Raw genomic sequence first — 24,147 nt, forward strand, 5'->3', positions numbered from 1 at the left:
GGACCGGCACAAGAACACTGGCTTATGTCCCCTTGTGGTTACAGAACAAGCAACTCGATGAACTTAATAAAGATGAAGATGCTCAGTAAAAGGCTCCCAAACACAAAATAGTTATCGGCACAGCAACATTCAAAAAAGCAAAACTATACTCACCATTTGATGACAATGCAACACATTTGCTAATTATAAATCTTGCAGCAGACAACATCAAATGAGAGTCTTAAATCAAGTTAAAGTCCACTCTGGTTAACTTTACATCTATTTGAAGGCTAACATTTTCATTCTGGACTGTTTTTGTCCCCCTTATGTTGGATCCATGTTACAAAATTGCTGCACTCCCGCCAGTTTTGACAGATGATCTATATTTCTATATACAGTAAAGTCTCGTTATATCGATATTCAAGGGAGTCCGAAAAAAATATCGATATAACCGGGACTATCGATATATCCGACCCTGTTTGCATGTAATTTTCTCCGTGCGTGCATAGAAATAGTATCGATATAACCGGGACTATCGATATATCCAATATCGATATAACGAGACTTTACTGTATATATAGAAAATGTCATCTGCTACACACGAGCTGGTCACGTAACAAACTCACGTGACAAGTCACGTGACCAAGTCGACCAATGGCGCGACCGATACAGATTTCGATAATGGTGGTACTGTATAGAAACCCCTAAGCAAATATCGATTCACCGTAAGTATCTTTTGTATCGATATAAACATAGCAAAATGGCCGACGAGAGATGAAAAAGAGCAGCGTAGTAACCGGATTATCGTAAAAACCACGAATCGTACTAAACGGAACTAATTATACATAAAAAGACTAGAAATGTGCACGGGAAATGAAAAGTGTCGTAATAAGCAGTATTATCAATATAAACGATACTTTACTGTATTACAATGCATGATTTTCTGAGGCGTGATGTCAATTAGTGTTAAGGCCACATTGTGAAAGAAAATGTGTTATAATGTAGCTTTGATATTTAGATATCAAAGAAAGTCAACAGATTAAATGACAAACATGACAAGATTGTAAAACTTTATTCATCACAAGTCATGATGCAGTAACATAATTTTTTTCAGTGTTACCAGCAAAAATAAACACCATGAAACTGCCGTAAAGAAATAAGACAACTCGCTGAAAAGAGCCCTAGCAGGTCAAGATTGTCGACAATATGAAAAAGATTTTGTATTTATATTTGGTCAAAGCTTGAAAATTTTGGAGTGGAATTGGTCATTCACCAGCACTAGATATACATACATGTGTCACCCACAGAAAAACTGATCATGTGACTGTAAAGTGACCTTGAGAGTTTTGAAAGGCGCTTAGAAATGAAATGGATGATGATGTATAAATAAAAAAAGAATCATTCTTAAAATACCAAATATATCCTCAGAGAAATTCAGAATGTAGTAAATAAAATACAAACAAAAAATTACAAGTCAAGCCCCGCCCCTTTTTTTTTACTATATGACGACCTAAAATCTACACAAATCAAAATAATGGCAACCTGTGCTGAATATTGCACTTTGGTCAACAACCACCACCACAAAAGCCAGCGACTTATTTTAATCCCATTTCCTCTTGGCATTTTCTTTACTCCTCGCAATTTCACTTTGCACTTTCTAATCTGGTCGTGCGTTAAATAGATTGATAGAAAAAAAAATATTCTTAATAACGTCTGTGGTCAGATTTGTAGCAGGATTGTCATGAAAGAGTCACAAAGGAGTCAAGTCAAAGCTCGCTTTGGGTGGCGTGTGGCGCTCAGATCATCCCGCTCACAGCGAAGTGCTCTCCGTGTGTGCATTGAATTGGGGCGGCGGCAGAGAGACGGGGGGTTCCGCTTGTGAGCCCACCACCACTTGTGGAATCCACGCTCGTCTGGCCCCCTTCATTCCCAGGACGCCGTCTGCGCAGGGTTGGTGGACAGATCACAAGAGATCAAGAGGTCAAGGTAAGATACAAATTCACACTACACACTCGTGTTAATCTAGATGCACACTTTCAGACATTAAGGACTCCATTCCAGTGGCAATTTTGCAGAATTGTCAACAAAAAAAAAGATTTGAGCGCTTTTTTTGCCATTGCTGGCTAAAGTTTAATGTCAAACTAAACGTCCAACAAAAAATCCGAATCATCTTTATTGGCCAAGTATGTAGAACACAAGGAATTTGTCTTCGGTAGAACACGCTGCACTATACCATAAAAAAAGACATGACAAATAAGTATGGAGGACGCTAATGAAAGCTAATCTAATCAAATTCGTTAATGTAAGTGGTACCTCTCAGGAACAACGAGGAGACAATGGGCATAGTATCAAGCCGACAGTGGTTCAAGTGAGTACAGAGCTGGAGCTACAATGATTATAACGGGATGCTGTTCCACAGGGTTGTGTGCTTCACGTCGCCACAGTCACATTGAGCGTGTCAGGTGAACACAAAAAAAGAGGCACTTTACAGTTAGATTTGGATTACTGTTTAGAGAGTTAATGGATTGGGGGAAAAAGCTGTTTAAATGTCTGCTGGTTTTGATGCGCATGGATCGGGGAGTAGCTGGAAAAGGTGGTGGGCAGGGTGCCGAGGGTCCGCATCACAAGCAACCGCATCACATTGCTTTTGGTGTTTATTTACAGTAGCTTAAAGCTAACAAATGACGCACAACGCCATGAAAATGTTTTTTTCCTCATTCCATTTTTTTAAATTAGCCATCATGACAACATGGGTTGGTTTACAAAAAAAAATCACCTATTTTGAACCCTATATTTTATGCATATCTATGACTCTCATGCTACTATTTTTGCTTGTGTAACACCCCAAACTTATGAGCAGTTCTTCGATAAAATACTCAGGCAAAATAATTACGAGTGCAAACATTTTACATTTGAAAAACATCCCAAACTAATCCAGTACTATTTAATTATAGTAGTACTAGTAGTATTTAGCAATGTGTGTGCCTGTGTATGTAAGTACATTACATCATCGCTTCTATTTTCATATTAAAATAATTAACATTTTCTGTCTTTTGTGGCAATAAATTTTCGACGACAAACTGATCAATTACTACTGCATTTTGATTTACAAGGCAGTCCATTGATATGAAACGCTGCCATCTACTGGGCATCGTTTTTATTCAAGCCTGTCCATTGATGGATGGGCTCAGGCAGTAAAATGTATTTTCAGAGGCTGATTTGCAATGTGAGTTATTAAAGTAGTCGCTGAACTAATTGAACTTGTATCATAAAGCATAGTCTCATTTTATTACCAGTGTATGATAATTCTCCTGCTTTATTGGACGGGCCCTTTGGTGTCATCTGGAACTACAATGGCATTATTTGGAGTCCTTAGTGTACATGTCAAGTGTGCGCGCACACACAACGCTATATAGAAGAAGAAAATAATTAACAGCACACTGTCAGTTATTTTTTTTTTGTCGGTTTAGTCACATGAGGAAAATGTTAGTTTGTCTGGACAGCACTGATACCTACACATCACACTATCTATGCATCTACTGTAGCTTCATTTGCTTTGAAACTCACTGTTAGGAGTGCCCCCGAAACACATAGACACGCACACACAACCACAACATGCAAGCGAACCAGGCACGTCGGCCAGTAGGACTCTTACCATTGCCTGCCTTGCAAAGCCCATCTAACAGGCAGGCCACCACCTCAGACATCTGCAATGTTATACACACATCATGCTTCACGTCACCACAGTCACATTGAGTGTGTCAGCTGAACCCAAAAAAAGCAAGATTGTAGAAAGAAAAACCAAGATGAAATTGTCACCTGTTATTAGTCGCAATTATTAGTCTAGATCGGGGGTCGGAAAACCGCGGCTCTGGAGCGGCATGCGGCTCTTTCATCCTCATGTTTACAGGACTACATAAACATTCAATGCAGCATAAGAAGCCTTCGACTCTCTTATTTTGTCAGAAAAAGAGAATTAATTCCGAAGTTATATGGGTCTGGAGTTATCTGAGCTTGAGATGGGGGCCGGCTGTACAAAAGCCAAATGCTGCTCCGCGTTTGAGGCAAAAATTGCCAGAGGTCTGACCAGCGCTTAATCGGCACACCCCCGCAAGAAAAACCAAAACCCGAACGAACACATTCGGTAACGGCGCTCCATGTAATATTTGCAATTCTCGAATACATTCGGGAATGGCAGTGAATGAGTTAACAAAAATCCAATTCTGTTCAAAAATGGCCTTTGAAAACATGGACATCATCCTGTCAAACATAATTACACACGTTGCAATACTTAAGTGAAATGAAAGAATATAATGAGAGCTTGGTTTACCTGTGATGATTTTGGACGAGGAGCCCAGGAGACCATTGAAGCTGTCTCCGGTGTTCGCTTGAGGGGGCGGCGGCGGCATGCTAGGTCGGGGGCGCGGCATGCTAGGTCGGGGGCGCGGCTTGGGCGCCGGCCGGGCGGGGCGGGGGAGCGAGCCGTAATGGTAAACGGGCAGCTGGGACTGGGCGCTGTCGTGAGGCGGAGTGTCGGGCGGCGTGGGCGTCCTAGGTGGCGACTGGTCAGTGGGCGCCTGCTGCGGCTGGGGCGGCTGAGGGGGCGGGTGGCTCGGAGCGTGGATGGGGCTTTCTTTGCCCGGATGACGTCTGGGCGTGATGGGCGGGTGATGTGGGGAAGTCGGAGTTTGGCTGGCGGACTGTGAGGCGAAGGGACTGGCCTGTTTGGGTGGTGCCGGTGCCTGTTTCTTGGTGCCTGTGTTGACACAATGTCAACAGGAGGGAACAGGAAATGCGTTGGAAAGATTTACTCAGTATGGTAACAGAAATCTCTTTGACAGGAGGCTTTCAGTGTTGAAGTTCTGCGGGCTGTGCATTTGTACCACTGATGGTGTCTGGGCTCCCTCTTGTGGTACAGTGATACCATGGCTTACAAACTTAATTGGTTCCCAGAGAGTGTGTTAGGCGAAAAGTGTGTATCCCAAAAATTTGAAGTAAAAAATAATGACTCTTATTGTGGTTTACGTGGAGCAAATTGATATTTTGGTTCGGACTTTAGCAAGCATCATGGAATTTGAAGTTTGTTTCTGCTTTCAGGGGCCCCTGGGCCTTGACTTTGATACCCTGTGTAATAAAGTGTCTGAGTTGTGCCAAATTGTGCATGTTGACACACATATTATATTGCATCAATGCAAGAGCCAAATTGTCTTTCAAAAAGAGTGAGAGTGGAAAATAGAGGATAACACATTAATAATACATTCACTGTTGCAAAAGGTTGATATATTTCCGGAGTATAAGTCGCACCCCCAATGAATGGTGTATTTTCAAGCGTTTTCCATATATATAGTGATACCTTGGCTTACAAACTTAATTGGTTCCCAGACAGTGTGTGTAAGGCGAAAAGTGTGTATCCCAAAAAATAATTTCCCATAGGAAACTATTAAAATGAGAATAATCCGTTCCCAGGTCCCCATAAAACAATTTTCTACTTTCTAATTTCCAAAGCCTTAAAACTACACAAAATATACCGTATGTATGTATGTATGTATGTATGTATGTATGTATGTATGTATGTATGTATGTATGTATGTATGTATGTATGTATGTATGTATGTATGTATGTATGTATGTATGTATGATAAATGTGCTATGGTATTATAATTCAAGAAATAAACTGTACTGAATAAAGTAATTTTATTTACCTTTGTAATGGTCTTTCTGGCTTGATGGAATGGAGTGTCCGGTTTCCTCAGCATTAAGCACTTGATGAGGAATATAGTATTCTTTCACCATCTTGAGGAATGATCCCTTGTGGGTGCTTTCTCTGTGATAATTGTATCTAGTTCCTCATCAATTGTGTTCTGTTTAGCTGGGTTGATAAGCTTTTTGCATCAAGTGTACAGATGGCTTGTGCGGGTAGTTTGTGGAGCCTGATTGATGGGATATTTTAACCTTGCAGTCTATGCCAAGGTAACATTTTCATAAATGTAACGCTCGTAAACCGAAAAGTTCGGAAGCCAAGGGGTTCGTAAACCAAGGTATCGCTGTATACCAAAACTATCATTATTCATCCATTTATTCCGGCAAGGCTGGTCGGGTGTGCTGCAGCTGTTTTGGGCAGTGGGCAGTGGATACCCTGAATGGGTTGCCGGCCAATTTTAGGGTACACAAAGATGAACAACAATTTGAGCTCACAATCTCACTTACGGAGAATTTAGACAATGTCCAAAGTCCGGCCCGGGGACCGAACGCGACTCGTAAATATTAAACTACCATCGTGAGATTTTTTTTGTTTCAAATGTAACTTGCACCTAAGAGTACAATTACTTCTGGTCATCTGTTACAAAATAAGTTAACTCATTCACTGCCAGACGATGTGCAAAAATGTGACCACTCCAGTGCCAGGGTTTTTGTCATTGTCACTCAAATTCCAGGACCCACAGAATATCCAAGTCCAAGAAGTCCAAGATGGCGCCCGAGTAGGCAGCCTCAGCAAGTGCTCTCATGACCCTTGCTTTTTTTGGTTGTTTTTGTCTTGTTTTGTGTTTTCTTTTGTCACTTTGTGTTGTTGTGCATCGTGTGGAACGGATACAGATTGTTTTTCAGCATTTTTGACCACAACATTCATCAAGGAGGAGACTGTGCTGAGCGGTTGCGCCTTTTCGGCAGCATGAATATGCCAGTACTGTTTTCGAATGGGAGGAATGTCGGAGCCATTCGACTGCCATCGCTGGACACCAAAGGGGCCATTGTGCTTTTTTTGCGCCTGTAATGGGCAGCATCTTCACAGCCCCGCTTTGTTTAGCGGAAAGGTCAGTGCTGTTGGACAGTCTGTGGCTGGATGGATGCATGGCTTGAGGAACCCGCGATAAGAAGAAAGGAGCGTCAGCGCAGAGCGCCGATGCGTATGTGGAACTGTTGCGGCTTGGAATTGAAGCAGATTTATGTGGAACAGGAGATGTGAGTCAATCTCTTTTCGTCAATGGATGCTACAGCTGCGTGTTTGCTTTCAACATTTAGCTTGTAGTCGACGTGCACATTCCACCATGATGTCCCTGATCCACTGGTGGAAAGACGCTTTGATCCTCGCCTCTTTCATCTAGAACTGCTTCATGTCATCACAAAGAGGGTACAGCAAGTCCTGAAGAATGAATGTCTCTCTGTGTCTTTGTTTGGTCATATTGTCTCTATGCTGTCATATTATTTGTTATTTAGTTTTTTTTTTTTTTTGTTGTTCTTTTGACTTCAAGACGGCGCCGCGAGAGTGGCTGCCTTTCCAGCAGCTCATGTATTTTTGTTTTTCTACTTTCATTCCTTTCATCACTTTGCTGCTGTGAAATGGAAATTTCTCCACTGTGAGACTAATAAAGGCATATCCATCCATCCATCCATCCATATTGAGTTTTAGGGCTACATAAAGATTCAATGCAGCATTAGAAACCTTAGACTCCTTTCTTTCTTCAGAAAAAAAGAGTTAATTCTTAAATATGGGTCTGACGTAATATGAGGTGCAAATGGGGGTGGCAGTACAAAAGGCAAATACTGCCCCCTCGTGGAAGGGAAAAAACATTGCCAGAAGTCCAACGAGCACTTAATCGGCACCCCCAAAACAAAACCCGAACAAATTCGGAAATAGTGCTCCACGTGATAATTTCAATTTGCAAATAAATTCGCCAATGGCATTGAATGAGTTAATTAGTGTTAAAAATGTGAAGTTAAGTGAATCTTGATTATTAATGGATCCTGAATATGGAGGCACTGATGAGGAACCAAGCCCACGTCATGTCCCCAAGGGGTAACAAAAACTCTGTGGCACTCTTGGCACTTACCCCTGCGGACCATGTGAGGACTGGGTCCCCTGGATCCACTTTGCGACTGAGGGGCAAGTTGGGCCGAACCGTTCCTCTGTGGCGGCGGTGTGGAGGTGAGCTCCCGGGCTGGGCTGCGGGCAAGGAACGGGTTCAAATCATTTAACTGTGTCGAAACCGACATTCGTAAAGCAAACATGGAACGAAATCAAAGTAACATATAAATGGACACAAAATCAGATGATGCAACAATCGTAAATATACGTCAAGCCAGATCACACCAGGTGGTCGATTTAAACACAATCAAGGAGGTTTAGTGAGAGCAGAACATGACTTAAGCACAGTCAACAAGCAAGGAAGACATACATACATACTGTAAACAAAGAGTCACATGATTGAACTTGTCAGACATTTTGAATTTGGTGGATTTCCGCCAAACACAAGAAGTGCTGGAGATCCGGGCTGGTGGGAGGGGGTTGTTTTTGTGGGTGAGGCAACTCGCTCGCTACTTACCTGTTCTCCTCTGCGCCAAGCTGAGAGACCGAGAGTTGCGCGGCGGCTAGCTGGCCCGCAGCGCCCACACCGCCAGCCGGGGCAGGTTGCTCGGCCTCCGGCGTGGCAGCTTGGGGCTGGGGCTCAAAGCCAGTGACCCCCCCGCCTTCCTGGTGGGGCAGTAGCGCTTGGAAGGTGGTTGAGGTTAGCTGTGGCGGCTTTCGAATAGAGTTGGTGGCTCTACGAGGGTTGGGCTCCGGATGTTTGTTAACAGTGCTACGGAAGTGAAGGGAGTTGGGGGGGTGGGGGGCAGAGAGTGGGGCAAATCACACACACGCACACACACATTGTAAGAAAATGCCCAGGAGAGCTCAAGAGGAACAGAGAGCAGACAGATACGAGCTCTCCGAAAGCAGAACCCGCAAGCAACTTCAAGCCACAAAGGAACCAACATGGCTACACAAGAGAGATGCCGGGAAGCCAACACACAACCAGCAACCTACGGTGTGACCTAACCCAGCATGTCCAAAGTGCGGCCCAGGGGTCAATTTTCATCTGGCCCGCAGCCTCCATCATAAAGTCAAATGATCTGGCCTGAATGTAAAATGAATACATTGGGCAGTAGCGCTGTTAGCTGTGTGTGCTAAGTGCTGCCATTTAGAGGCTCAATTAGGAACAGCAAATTAGTATAGGAGTCATTGACTGAATCAGGCCCCCAATTTTCGAAAATGGAAATTTTAGAAATTTGTTTAAAAATGTTCTAAAATATCGACAAACAACAAAAGAACAATTACTTCTGTTCGACTGTTCCAAAAAAGTGAAGTGAATATTCCATTTTAATTTTCAATTTTTGATATGCATGTTTCAACTGACCCAACATGCCTATAATAGCTAAATCTTAAAATAAAAAAAGCAATTGTGAAACACAGAATAGCTAGCTGAAATTTATTGAAATTAATTGCTGTATATGAAAAGAACGCCCGCCATGGTTGACCCCCACCCCCACCTGCATTTTTAACACACCAAATCTGGTCCCCTTTGCAAAACGTTTGGACAGCCCTGAACTAAGATTTAATAGCAAGTTACGGGGTTAACACAAGAGCAAACAATGGATTTCAGACCACATTTTCCAACATTGAGAGGTGCTACGTGTTTTGTTCTCGAAGAGAATACAAAAGGAATATACCAGTACTCCAAAAGTATAAAAATCATACAAAAAACGTTGCCATCGACCATCCATCCAGTGGAATTGTGAAATCTACGTCGGACTAAAGGACAGGTTGAAAGTTTGGACAGGGCAGATCTCGAGTGGGCGTTTCAGAGACTGTGATGGACTCGTCGGCCACTACGTAGTGGGCCGACACCGCGGGGCCCCGCGAATCCTGCCTGCTCGCTGTCTTGGGGCGGGACGGCAGGGGGAGCGGCAGGTTGAGGCTGAGGTGGGCGCGGGACAGGTACCTGTCTTTGCGGGGTGGCTGCGTGTCCCCGTCTTGCCCCGCAACGCTGCCGGGGCGCTTCTTCTCGAGTTCGGCGTCCGACGTCGCCGGGTGGGTGGGCATGGCGAACATACCCGACACGTTGAAGTCCACCTCTATACAGAAGAAAGTCGTGAGACAATAATGACAGTTATTGTGGTTTACTTGGGACAATTTGACATTTTGCTTTGGACTTTAGCAAGAATGATGACACTTGACATGCTTGATTTGCTTTCACATGCCAAATAAAATGATGTGGCGGGCCAGATTTGGCCCCCGGGCCTTGAGTTTGACACCCATGTCTTAGTGGGTTACCAGACTGGCGTCAACCATATTTTGTCATGTCATTTGGTCTTGATTACAGATGGGTGCCAAAAAAGTTAATATTGGGATCAAGTTTGTTTTTTTTCAATCATCTATAATTATTAATATAATAATTGTATGTATTTGAGTTTTATTTTTGTCGGTTTCTGCCATCATCCCCACAATTGAAATACACATCAAGGCTTGCAGCATTTCGCTCTGTATGGAGTAAACTAATATACTTTTTTTTTGGCATGCCCCAGTATTTTTGTTTGTAATTTCATTTTTCTTCTCTTTTTATTAAACATCACCTTCAGGAAAGAACCAATCAGCATGCTGGATGATCGGCTCAATGATGGCGACTACATGGACCGATGTCGCCGCTGCCATTTCTGCCAGTGTCCTGGGCCGATAAAGTGAGAGAAAAGGTCAATAGGTCAATCAATGGCCACCGTAACAAACCCTCGCAAGTGTGTGCAAAGTGCCCTCACCCCTCCGTCTTTGCCCACAGCAGGTTGGGCCCCAGGACAATGGCGATGTTGCTGGGAGACATTTTGTTGACGTCGCGGTCTTGAGCCAGCTTGGCCAAAAACTTGACCAAGTACCTGCAAGTATTAATGATGATCAAAAACCCGATTATTTCTTTTTTTGTGCGGGTATGCATATTCTCTGAACCGTGAGCCAATCCCTACCTAAAGTTGGCTTTGTGAGTCTTGGGTAAACGGTCACATGTCACCCACAAAGCCTGAAGTCGTTTGTCAGGATCAGACACACTGAAAGCAAACACGGTGAGCAGAGTCCCATTGCGGAACACACACAGACGTGGGCTGGCGGGTGTTCTCTTACTTGGACGCCTGCGTCCACTCATCATACAGGCCGAACGTCATGAGTGGTTCAGGAAGTTCCCTCAGGTACGATTTCAGGGCTCCTACATGCAATCAAATGGAAAATAAATAAATGAATACAAGTATGCAAACTGATGTGAAGTGGATCCGTTTTTCGGATTGAAAACGTTGCTACCTGCAACGGCGTGGGGATCAGAGTAGAACTCTTCAAGCTGGGAAGTGGAACAGTCCAGCGCGGCTTTCAATTTTTTTAGTTTTGAAGCTCCCGCTGCTATTCTGAACAGACCCTGCAGGGTGAACAATGGTTATAAAACCTAGGCCTTCGGTCATGCTATGTCTGAATCAATCCAACCCTTAATCACTATTTTATGACTATACAACCTTTACTGTAGTTACAGCTGTGACTGCGACTCATATAAAAAGTGTGGTGTGATTTACTACATGTCCACTAGAGGGTAGCGTTAGACCTAAGAGAAGGCCTTGGTGTGGGCAACACGAAATCTGATTGGTTCAAGCAACGGACATTTATTTAATGCGATGGGGCGTGCAGAACTGATTGTGAAAGGTGTTCAGGTCGATTTTTCTGACCCTGGGAACAAATAATGGCTGAAATGTGATTGGTAAGATACTTGAATGCGAAAACACGTATCTGTAAGCAGAACAATGGGGGAACAACAATGAAAGAAAGCTGAAAGAAAATTTAGAATTATTTAATAAGAATTTATGGACCAAATATAATTAATATCAGTGTGTAATTCAGATATTTTTAGGCCAGCAAAGAAGGCTTTGCAGGCCTTGACCAAGCGCGATTGATTTGTATTCAACTCATTCGCTGTCATTCCCGAACTTATACGGAAATTGAAAAGTGTGACGTGGAGCACCATTCCCAAATTTGTTCGGCTTTTTGTTTTTCTTGCAGGGGGTGCCGATAAAGCGCTGGTCTGACCTCTGGCAGTGTTTTTTCCCTTCCACGAGGGGGCAGCATTTGCCTTTTACCCATGTTAGCGCTGTTCCAGCTTCAGCAGTAGCTATCTATTCGCTAGCTATTAGATATCTGTTCGCTAGCTAATGGCTATCTATTCGCTAGCTAAAAGCTATTCTATCTATTTAAGTTACTTTCGGGGTTGAGTGAACACTGGCGCATGTGGCTGCCGCTGCTCACCCACAGAAAAAACTGATCCTGTGACTGTAAAGTGACGTTGAGTTTTGAAAGGCGCTTAGAAATGAAATGTATTATTATTATTTATTATTATTAAAGCCCTATATCAACATGTATTGTGTTGTATTTTGTACTGCCGCTCCCATTTCAAGCCCAGATAACTCCAGAACCATCTAACTTAGGAATTAACTCTTTCTTTCTGATGAAAGAAGAGAGTCTAAGGTTTCTAATGCTGTATTTAATGTTTATGTAGTCCTAAAAGTGACAATGACAAAAACCCTGGCACTGGAGTGGACATCGTCCACATCGTCTGGCAGTGAATGAGTTAAGATATATACCATTGATAAAAAACAACATTTAACTTTGAAGCATGATGATGCAATTTTTCAGATTTTTTTTAAATCATTTTTCCCAGCTCTCTTTTTCCCCTCCCCCATACCTCTTCCTTCATCCCCGTTTCCAGCAGCATCATCACGCAGGCCTCAATGGGCAGGGCGATGTCACGATTACTGCGCTTCAGGTGCTCCTCCAGGGCCGTGCCGAATGCTGGCTTCTCCGTCCACGACTCTGAAGTAAAACCGTGCCAACTATGAGGTTTGTGCGCTCAGGTTTTCATCTGGAAATGATATGCCTCATTGCTCACCTTGCTGTAATTGTATATTGGGGATGGCCTCCTCCAGAGCTGCCAGAGCCCTTCTGTGGTGGTCTGCTTGTGCCTCTAATAACTGTCACACATGGACGAGTGTGAACGCGGCTCACTTTGGTTCTCGCTCATCACAAACGAATTGAAAATCGCCGCCGGCCGCGGGACCTACCATGAGATAATAACGTGCGTAGTCCCCTTCTTTGGATGCAAAGTTGTACATGTCCGCCGATAACTGGTCCTGTGGGGGAAAACATTAAGACTGCATTGAACAAACAATACAAACATACAATCTTTTTTTCAGGAAGTGTAATTGAAACCTACTTTACAGATTTCGACTTTGTTCAGAGACTCGTCCATCTCGTCCTTGAGGGAGTCCACCTTAGCTGCCATGGCCTGGTTGCTGGACTTGGTGGCTTGGTACCACCTGCACCACAATCAATTCTTACAACCTCAAAATGTCTTCCGCGGGCCAAACAACCTTTTTAATGTACTGGATTGGCAACAAACACACTTTCATTGTCATACTTTTGTCTTTTTAGATGTTATGCTACAAAACAGCATTTTGCGAGAAGTACAGAAACTCAACCTTGTCTTGGCCGAGTCGTAGTCTAAGACCAGTTTGGCAAGTTGCTTCCTCTGTTTTAGTATGTTGGGTATCTCAACCTGTGGAGATGTCAAGTTTCAGCCATCACAGCAAACTCAAATCCGCCACAGGGGACAGAGGAAAAAAAATGATAAAAACATTCAGCGCAGGTTTTGTACCTCGGCCAGCGTGTTGAGAGGATCAAGAATGTCTCTCTCGATCTGCACTTCATACTGCATCAGTTCACTGGCCAACTTGCTCTCTGCCTCGCCGCACACATCCATCATCTTGCTGTTCACACAGACACACATCAGAGAGAGGAAATCCATATGGCTACGCTTTTTCAAGATAAAGCACAATCCATTATCTTTTGCAATGTTGCTTCATGAGAAGCAACATTGCTGACCGAGAAAGCGACACACAATGCATTTTGGGTACTTTGTTTGGTCGGAAAACATCGTGTTGATGGCAAAATTAGAAGGAAAACATAAATAACGCGATGGTGAATCATTGTGTCTTGCACCAAGACTACTATTTGATACTAGTTGACACAAATTCCCAGCAGACAAATCAGCCCATTTCCAACGGAGCTTGTGCGCCATCTTGTGCATTTTCTGGCAGCTACATTGGAGTCCAGACGCCTCAAAATGATACGGAAGGACTTCTTTAATCGATTGCAAACATTTATGCTTTCCTCTTCAGAACTATTTGAATCATATTCATAACTGGATGAGTAACAAGAAAGCATCTTCTCCGAATCTGAAGCCCTTGTTTTGATTCTAGAGCAGGCATGGGCAAACTACGGCCCGCGGGCCACATACGGCCCGTTAGGCTTGTCAATCCGGCCCGCCGAATTTGCCCAAATTATAGTACAAACAGTGTCTAAAACTCATGACAAAAAGCTAGCGAACAACAGGGCAGATAACTGAAAAGTTGCCTGCCCCATTTTCCCAACTTGAAGCAAAATGAGACCAATCCCATTAAGAAACATTGTCACAAAGTATGAAGTTTTTTTTTTTAATCAAGAATGCACCAACTACAAATGCTACCTTGCTTAATTTACGGCAAATGCGCATGGCTGTAAATTTTGCTACAGTAGTCGATTGTCATTGTGGTGCACAATGCAACGTTTGCATTGATTCCTACGAGCCACTAAGCCTCTTTCGTAAGTCTCACGTACACTTTACAGTCACGGTTTAATGTAAATTTACGTTTTGGAGCGTCACATATGTTGTTAGCTTCTTTTGAATCTTTCTTCTAGTTTGAGGTTCTGTGCATCTATTTTGGAAAATGACATGCAATTGCACGACTTTATAACGCTTGCGAAAGTCCGGAAGAAAGAAGCAGGCTTCTGATTGGCTGCCGAGCCGAGTATGCAAATTTCAACTGCAGGTAGTCTATGTTTGTTTGCTCGGCGACGGTACACGTGTACTGTTTGCGCGTGAAGGCGAGAGCGTCAGTGAGGAGTTTGTTGAGCGCGCGGTCAGGACAAACCATCTATGATTTGGCGGAATTTAACACAAGTAGGTATTATTGAGCTTGAATATTTCGTTGTGTAATAATATGTTTTGAATGTTGAAAGTGATTCCATTTTTCAATAAATGTTGATTTCTTTGCCCCTTCGATGGAAACTTAAAAACAGACGCAATCTTGATAAATCACAGTGCATGTTATTTTAATCTATTTCCATTTCCTCCTCCAAGTATCTGCGAAATAGTATGCAAACGCCATATTCCTTGAGACAAATTTATTAACTGATCAGGGATATTTTTCACATTTGAAAGACAGTTAATAAATTGGGATGTAGTGTTTTTACTGTGCTATGAGGTTTGTACATACTACATTTAAAGGACAACCGGCACCATTTTTTGTTTTTGTTTCCCACTGACATCAGAAAAACGTTTTATAGCATCTAAAATACCCAAATCAGGCAGGCTGATATTTTTAGTTAAATGAAGAACACCAATAAAAATGACTTCAAAATGAATCCGGAAATGGTCAGTTTCAGAAGGTCCCACCCCTCTGTTCGTGACGTCACGCCAAGACGTCATGCCTTGCTCGAGAATCAAAACAATGGCTCTTGTTCTTGTTCTTCTGAAGAGGAAAGCATAAATGTTTGCAATTGATTCTAGGAGTCCTCCCATATCAATTCGAGCCGTCAATGACAGCAATGTAGCACCCAGAAAAAGCAGAAGATTGCGCCCAAGCTCTGTTAGAAATGGGCTGATTTGTCAGCTGGGAATTTGTGTCAGCAAATATCAAATAGTTGTCTTGGTGCAACACACAACGATTCACCATGGTGTTATTTATGTGTTTTCCTTCTATTGCTGTAATTGTATATTGGGAATGGCCTCCTCCAGAGCTGCCAGAGCCCTTCTGTGGTGGTCTGCTTGTGCCTCTAATAACTGTCACACATGGACGAGTGTGAACGCGGCTCACTTTGGTTCTCGCTCATCCCAAACGAATTGAAAATCGCCGCCGGCCGCGGGACCTACCATGAGATAATAACGTGCGTAGTCCCCTTCTTTGGATGCAAAGTTGTACATGTCCGCCGATAACTGGTCCTGTGGGGGAAAACATTAAGACCGCATTGAACAAAAATACAATCTTTTTTTCAGGAAGTGCAATTGAAACCTACTTTACAGATTTCGACTTTGTTCAGAGACTCGTCCATCTCGTCCTTGAGGGAGTCCACCTTAGCTGCCATGGCCTGGTTGCTGGACTTGGTGGCTTGGTACCACCTGCACCACAATCAATGCCAAACAACCTTTTTAATGTACTGGATTGGCAACAAACACACTTTCATTGTCACACTTTTGTCTTTTTAGATGTTATGCTACAAAACAGCATTTTGCGAGAAGGACAGAAACTCAACCTTGTCTTGGCCGAGTCGTAGTCTAAGACCAGTTTGGCAAGTTGCTTCCTCTGTTTTAGTATGTTGGGTATCTCAACCTGTGGAGATGTCAAGTTTCAGCCATCACAGCAAACTCAAATCCGCCACAGGGGACAGAGGAAAAAAAATGATAAAAACATTCAGCGCAGGTTTTGTACCTCGGCCAGCGTGTTGAGAGGATCAAGAATGTCTCTCTCGATCTGCACTTCATACTGCATCAGTTCACTGGCCAACTTGCTCTCTGCCTCGCCGCACACATCCATCATCTTGCTGTTCACACAGAAACACATCAGAGAGAGGAAATCCATATGGCTACGCTTTTTCAAGATAAAGCACAATCCATTATCTTTTGCAATGTTGCTTCATGAGAAGCAACATTGCTGACCGAGAAAGCGACACACAATGCATTTTGGGTACTTTGTTTGGTCGGAAAACATCGTGTTGATCCGTGTTGATGGCAAAATTAGAAGGAACACATAAATAACGCGATGGTGAATCATTGTGTGTTGCACCAAGACTACTATTTGATACTAGTTGACACAAATTCCCAGCAGACAAATCAGCCCATTTCCAACGGAGCTTATGCGCCATCTTGTGCATTTTCTGGGAGCTACATTGGAGTCCAGACGCCTCAAAATGATACGGAAGGACTTCTTTAATCGATTGCAAACATTTATGCTTTCCTCTTCAGAACTATTGGAATCATATTCATAACTGGATGAGTAACAAGAAAGCATCTTCTCCGAATCTGAAGCCCTTGTTTTGATTCTAGAGCAAGGCAAGACGTCCTGGCGTGACGTCACGAACAAGGGGTGGGGCCTTCTGAAACTTGCCATTTTGAAGTAGTTTTGGGACACTTTAAGTCATTTTTATTGGTGTTTTGCATTTGACTAAAAATATCACCCTGCGTGTTTTGTGTATTTTAGATGCTATAAAATGTTTTTCTGATGTCAGTTAGGAAACAAAAAAAATGGTGTCGGTTATCCTTTAAAGTTTCATCTCTCACCCGATCAGACTCTCGTCGCCCAGCTGCGAGCCACCCTCTTGCATGGCCTGAGACAGTGCAGTCAAGGGCAGCTTTTTCTAAAAGGACAAAAAAATAAAAAAAGACAACTTTATTACTGAGAACGACATACGTGATGGGGATTCCCTGCTCTCCACTGCTAACAGCGACAATCGGTTCAAGTGTGAGAGTGGAATGACGGTCGCCTAGGCTCATTTGACTCACGTGTCTCTTGTCTGTGTCTGTACCCAGCTGACCCTGCAGACAGGACACCAGCCTCTTGTGCGTATTGTGGGACATCAAACGCACCAGCTCCATGCGCCTCTCGATCTGAGCATGGACATGAGATAATAAAAAACCACAACCCGCACACAGTAATTCATGAAGGTCGTACACATGGTTGTTTTTTTGGGGTAAAAACACCTCAACATAAAGCACATACATAGTCCTTTTTATTGGTTCAAAAATGCCTTACTATATATACATGGTTGTTTTTTTCGGGCTAAAAACGCCTTACTATATACATGGTCGTTTAGTTCAGCTCAAAAACGTCTTACTATATACATGGTTGTTTTTCCGGGCTACAAACGCCTTACTATACATGACCTTTTTTTTCGGGCTAAAAATGCCTTTGTATTTTTTGGCCTAAAAATGCCTTGCTATATACATGGTGGTTTTTTTCAGCTCAAAAACACCTTACTATACACGTTTTTTTCCGGCTCAAAAACGCCTAACTATACATGGTGTTTTTTTTCGGCCTAAAAACGCTTTACTACATGGTCATTTTTTTTCAGCTCAAAAACGCCTTACAATACATAGTGGTTTTTTTTCTGCCTAAAAACGCCTTACTGTACATGTACAAAAGAAAAGGTTGAAAAACTTCTGTTAATTTGGATGAACGAAAAGCAGCCAGCCGGCGACAGCGAGAATATAGCAATTATATCCGAGAAAGCATGGCAAATTCACTCTGATATCATCATGCGGCAATCTGGAAGTTCGCTGTTTATTGATGATTTTAAAGCTAGCAACGGATGGTTCGAGAACTTTAAGCGGCGTACAGGAGTGCATTACTCGTCATGGTGAGACAGCCAGTTCTATACACCTACCTATATAGGACATGGTTGACTTTCATGTGTCAGTTCCCAAATTATGCTGGAGTTCGAGCTATCCTGGCACTGTACAGTTTATCGTATGAGCAGTACAGGCCAGATAATTTTATTTTGAATTCATTTAGAAAAGGAAACATTTTCAAGTAACCTAAACAAGGTGTTGTTTTTCAACAAATCACAGTGGTTACTTTTTTGTAGTCAATTGTCTTGATAGCAAGCCTTGATCTTAGGAGTTTCTTTTTGATCTTTGGAAATCATATCTGAGAAAGCTGGCATTACCTAAAAAGCAGACTTCCTCTTCCTGTCTCCAAATAAACAAACAAGGCGCCTCATTAGTAGCGAGATTCCAATCTTTTAAGCTCTCATCTTGCCACTTTGACGTCTCGGATACCAATCCGTACCCTCCCCACAGATGAACTTGCCTATCTGGATGCTATCGATTCGCTCGTCCCTGGCTCAGATTTCCACCCTCTCCCAACAACCGATGCCTGCAGCTTTTGACTCCAATGTATTAAGTAGATCTGGAGTGCGACAGAAGGAAGCTCCTCGTTCATTAAATCCATCTGAGCTGGAAAAAGCGTCTCAGATCACTAATCATTTCTGCTATGACAAATTTGCATTTGACCGAATTCCAGCACTCGTCAATGATTAGCTCAATGTGTTTTGCTTGTTTTTGAGCTTTTTTTGTGGCCACATTCAAAAAAGGAGCATCTTATTCTGGATTGTTTATCACATGGATGAATTACTGTATATATCTATTGCCTCATATGCTAAAAAAAACAGCTCTGCCATATTTGATGGGTAGATTCTGGAATGCACCAAGGCTCCTAACTAGTCCCATCCCCACTCTCGAGATACTCCGTGTGGTAGTGTTAAGAGAAGACAAACAAGCTCTAACTTGCCAATTCCAACTAACATTTGCACACTAAGCCAGAACGCTGCAGCACAGCTTTTGTCAAGACCTCACAATTTCAGCCGCATAACTTCAATTCTGTCATCCTTGCATTGGCCTCTTACTGCTTTCAGATTGAGTACAAAACTTGCAATCAAGTAAAGAGGTACCTACTTTGTGCAACGATTCACCATGGTGTTATTTATGTGTTTTCCTTCTAATTTCGCCATCAACACAGATCAACATGAAGTTTTCAGACCAAACAAAGTACCCAAATTGCATTATGTGTCGCTTTCTCGGTCAGGGGCGGTCCAAACGTGATGTCACATGGGGATCGTCATCAACTCGAAAACAAGACTTCATATATTCAGCGCAAGTCTTAAAACGTAAACTATAGCTATATGCTGTGGAATCTTTGTAAAATACGCTCAGTCGAAGTCATTTGAAGTGATTTTATAAATTATGGACATAACTTGTTCGGAGTATTTCCGGCCCAAACACTCCCTCCAAATGCTCCTGGCCCGGCCCCTCTGTCAAATTTTAGAACCCAATGCGGCCCGCGAGTCAAAAAGTTTGCCCACCCCTGTTCTAGAGCAAGGCAAGACGTCCTGGCGTGACGTCACGAACAAGGGGTGGGGCCTTCTGAAACTTGCCATTTTGAAGTAGTTTTGGGACACTTTAAGTCATTTTTATTGGTGTTTTGCATTTGACTAAAAATATCAGCCTGCGTGTTTTGTGTATTTTAGATGCTATAAAATGTTTTTCTGATGTCAGTTAGGAAACAAAAAAATGGTGTCGGTTATCCTTTAAAGTTTCATCTCTCACCCGATCAGACTTTCGTCGCCCAGCTGCGAGCCACCCTCTTGCATGGCCTGAGACAGTGCAGTCAAGGGCAGCTTTTTCTAAAAGGACAAAAAAAATAAAAAAAGACAACTTTATTACTGAGAACGACATACGTGATGGGGATTCCCTGCTCTCCACTGCTAACAGCGACAATCGGTTCAAGTGTGAGAGTGGAATGACGGTCGCCTAGGCTCATTTGACTCACGTGTCTCTTGTCTGTGTCTGTACCCAGCTGACCCTGCAGACAGGACACCAGCCTCTTGTGCGTATTGTGGGACATCAAACGCACCAGCTCCATGCGCCTCTCGATCTGAGCATGGACATGAGATAATAAAAAAACACAACCCGCACACAGTAATTCATGAAGGTCGTACACATGGTTGTTTTTTTGGGGTAAAAACACCTCAACATAAAGCACATACATAGTCCTTTTTATTGGTTCAAAAATGCCTTACTATATATACATGGTTGTTTTTTTCGGGCTAAAAACGCCTTACTATATACATGGTCGTTTAGTTCAGCTCAAAAACGTCTTACTATATACATGGTTGTTTTTCCGGGCTACAAACGCCTTACTATACATGACCTTTTTTTTCGGGCTAAAAATGCCTTTGTATTTTTTGGCCTAAAAATGCCTTGCTATATACATGGTGGTTTTTTTCAGCTCAAAAACACCTTACTATACACGTTTTTTTCCGGCTCAAAAACGCCTAACTATACATGGTGTTTTTTTTCGGCCTAAAAACGCTTTACTACATGGTCATTTTTTTTCAGCTCAAAAACGCCTTACAATACATAGTGGTTTTTTTTCTGCCTAAAAACGCCTTACTGTACATGTACAAAAGAAAAGGTTGAAAAACTTCTGTTAATTTGGATGAACGAAAAGCAGCCAGCCGGCGACAGCGAGAATATAGCAATTATATCCGAGAAAGCATGGCAAATTCACTCTGATATCATCATGCGGCAATCTGGAAGTTCGCTGTTTATTGATGATTTTAAAGCTAGCAACGGATGGTTCGAGAACTTTAAGCGGCGTACAGGAGTGCATTACTCGTCATGGTGAGACAGCCAGTTCTATACACCTACCTATATAGTACATGGTTGACTTTCATGTGTCAGTTCCCAAATTATGCTGGAGTTCGAGCTATCCTGGCACTGTACAGTTTATCGTATGAGCAGTACAGGCCAGATAATTTTATTTTGAATTCATTTAGAAAAGGAAACATTTTCAAGTAACCTAAACAAGGTGTTGTTTTTCAACAAATCACAGTGGTTACTTTTTTGTAGTCAATTGTCTTGATAGCAAGCCTTGATCTTAGGAGTTTCTTTTTGATCTTTGGAAATCATATCTGAGAAAGCTGGCATTACCTAAAAAGCAGACTTCCTCTTCCTGTCTCCAAATAAACAAACAAGGCGCCTCATTAGTAGCGAGATTCCAATCTTTTAAGCTCTCATCTTGCCACTTTGACGTCTCGGATACCAATCCGTACCCTCCCCACAGATGAACTTGCCTATCTGGATGCTATCGATTCGCTCGTCCCTGGCTCAGATTTCCACCCTCTCCCAACAACCGATGCCTGCAGCTTTTGACTCCAATGTATTAAGTAGATCTGGAGTGCGACAGAAGGAAGCTCCTCGTTCATTAAATCCATCTGAGCTGGAAAAAGCGTCTCAGATCACTAATCATTTCTGCTATGACAAATTTGCATTTGACCGAATTCCAGCACTCGTCAATGATTAGCTCAATGTGTTTTGCTTGTTTTTGAGCTTTTTTTGTGGCCACATTCAAAAAAGGAGCATCTTATTCTGGATTGTTTATCACATGGATGAATTACTGTATATATCTATTGCCTCATATGCTAAAAAAAACAGCTCTGCCATATTTGATGGGTAGATTCTGGAATGCACCAAGGCTCCTAACTAGTCCCATCCCCACTCTCGAGATACTCCGTGTGGTAGTGTTAAGAGAAGACAAACAAGCTCTAACTTGCCAATTCCAACTAACATTTGCACACTAAGCCAGAACGCTGCAGCACAGCTTTTGTCAAGACCTCACAATTTCAGCCGCATAACTTCAATTCTGTCATCCTTGCATTGGCCTCTTACTGCTTTCAGATTGAGTACAAAACTTGCAATCAAGTAAAGAGGTATGGATTGGGTGTCATATTTTTGTTTTATTCTTTGTCCTATTATGCACTTTGGTCTGCTGACTTTGTAGTCCAGCGCATAAGATTAAACGTGAAAACGTTTTTTTTTAAAGCAGTTTGCTGTTTCTCGTATAACATTGGTGATACGAATAAATGTATCCTATTCAAGTGTTCAAATTCCTCACAAAAAGTTACTATTTTCTATGACTTTTAGTCAATGTGGCCTCACGGCATCAAATTTAACGATTAACAGAACACAGTCGAAATCACCCCCAGCCTCCGTTAGAGAATGAGGAGAAACAAAGATGCCATGAGTAGCCACCACAGAAAAAACGGTGGGAGCTGGTGCAACCAACATACATTTTTGAATCTGTGTGACAAAAGTACCTGGCAGGGCAGAAAATTCTGCCAATTCAATGTCTGTGTTGTTTACACAACACAGACGTGAAAAGTTTCATCGGGCTTTCATCATTTGCCCCTATTCCAAGACAATGAAAGTAAAGAAGCATTAGACTTGTTTTCGTAGTTGCAATTTGACTTTTGACTTACTGATTTATGCTTACACCACATTTCTTGAATTTTGCACTTCTCCAGGTAACATGAAAACATAAAGGCCACAACTCCCCCACTGAAATAGGAAGGTCAGCTGGCACGAAGCGCAAAAAAAAAACCGAACGAGGGTGGGGGGGGGCAAAAGTACAACTACGCCAAGAAAATCAAAGCGTCAAATTTCTCGTCGGAGGTCAATGAGGAGCAGGCGCAGGAACATGCTGCTGTGGGAAAGGGGGTGGTATGGAAGGAAAAAAATGCTGCACAGGAACTTTTTACTGCTTGTGTGGTTGGCGCTGTAAACTAAATGAAGCGCACACACACCCAAAAATGCTCGTCGAAAGACATGATGACTGATAAAGCAACAATTGCAACCCTTGCAGTGCGCTGCCATTCACATTCCTCACGGAAGGAATGTCCAAACGCGGCACAAAGCTCGTGACATTCACGATTCGGATGATGTCCCGGTTTGTCTTCAGCGGAAATGTGCAATGACTCCTTCTCTCCTAAATGAAAAAAAACCCTGTCTGATGTTTTCATTCCAAGTTTTGTTTCAAACTTGGCCTGAGTGATGATGACTTAACCAGACAGAGCTTGTAAAGTGGCGTGGGCTTCTGGAATTGACTTTTCATTTTCAAGGTACCAAAAAAAACCTTCAAGTGGAAGTTGAGTCAAAAACGTTGACAATAATAAGTTCTGTCTGAATTGAGCAACTTATGAGACACACTCAACCATTTGTATTCAAGAAACCAAATTAGAAGATGACCAACTAAGAGCACAGAACCCTCCCCCCCAAATTGGGATTGGAACACCAAATGCTCATCTTTCATCCAGCAGGCAATAATTGATGTGTTAGGAAGACGGATCAGGTGAAAACTGCCGTGGTCCCAACTATTTACCTGGAGGAGGTCATCACTCAGTACCTCAGTCTTCTCGGCTCTGGGGAATGAAAATGTGATATTTGAGTTAAAACGCATGCAACAGAAATAAAAATACAGGACACCACTCAAAATTATTATAGAGTAAAGAGAGAGATTTTAACTCATTCGCTATCAGATGATGTGCAAAAATGTGTCCACTCCAGTGCCAGCGTTTTTGTCATTTTCACTCAAATTGCACAACACACAGAATATTGAGTTTTAGGACTACATAAGCATTCAATGCAGGGTAAGAAGCCGTAGACTGTCTTCTTTCATCTGAAAGAAAAGTTCATTCCTAAATTATATGGGTCTCGGGAGTTATGTATATGAGTTTGAAATGACAGTGGCTGTCCAAAATACAATGCAATACATACATATTGGTTTATACAGTGAGACCTCAACTTCCAAACACCTCAACTTACAAACTTTTTGTCTTACAAACATCAAATGTATGAAAATTAAACCTTATAATAAGCACTATTTTCATAATACACACCCACC

General features: G+C 42.5%; 1 protein-coding gene across 3 annotated transcripts in view; it reads right to left on the reverse strand.

Moving 5' to 3' along the window:
* Positions 1-1,034: 1,034 nt before the first annotated feature.
* arhgap17b (Rho GTPase activating protein 17b) overlaps positions 1,035-24,147 on the reverse strand; it is a 33,866-nt gene continuing 10,753 nt past the window's right edge. Inside the window, exons 3-20 of one of the 3 annotated variants that reach the window (XM_089018284.1) lie at positions 20,236-20,340; positions 20,013-20,089; positions 16,342-16,453; positions 16,166-16,242; positions 15,929-16,031; positions 15,786-15,854; positions 12,705-12,786; positions 12,501-12,628; positions 11,078-11,189; positions 10,904-10,985; positions 10,750-10,830; positions 10,549-10,662; positions 10,369-10,460; positions 9,738-9,870; positions 8,301-8,555; positions 7,809-7,921; positions 4,310-4,735; positions 1,035-1,920 (exon numbers count right to left, since the gene is read on the reverse strand). In XM_089018284.1, coding sequence (XP_088874410.1) covers positions 1,790-1,920; positions 4,310-4,735; positions 7,809-7,921; positions 8,301-8,555; positions 9,738-9,870; positions 10,369-10,460; positions 10,549-10,662; positions 10,750-10,830; positions 10,904-10,985; positions 11,078-11,189; positions 12,501-12,628; positions 12,705-12,786; positions 15,786-15,854; positions 15,929-16,031; positions 16,166-16,242; positions 16,342-16,453; positions 20,013-20,089; positions 20,236-20,340 — 2,292 coding nt within the window. In that variant the 3' untranslated portion in view covers positions 1,035-1,789. Of the gene's footprint in view, positions 1,921-3,634; positions 3,687-4,309; positions 4,736-7,808; positions 7,922-8,300; positions 8,556-9,737; positions 9,871-10,368; positions 10,461-10,548; positions 10,663-10,749; positions 10,831-10,903; positions 10,986-11,077; positions 11,190-12,500; positions 12,629-12,704; positions 12,787-12,876; positions 12,946-13,028; positions 13,132-13,293; positions 13,371-13,469; positions 13,902-15,785; positions 15,855-15,928; positions 16,032-16,165; positions 16,243-16,341; positions 16,454-20,012; positions 20,090-20,235; positions 20,341-24,147 lie in introns of those variants that run through there. The other 2 variants (XM_089018283.1, XM_089018282.1) reach the window with 2 other exon arrangements.

The sequence above is a fragment of the Hippocampus bargibanti genome, linkage group LG17 (genome assembly GCF_051943395.1).
Source record: "Hippocampus bargibanti isolate YZ-2025 linkage group LG17, ASM5194339v1, whole genome shotgun sequence".
NCBI lineage: Eukaryota > Metazoa > Chordata > Actinopteri > Syngnathiformes > Syngnathidae > Hippocampus > Hippocampus bargibanti.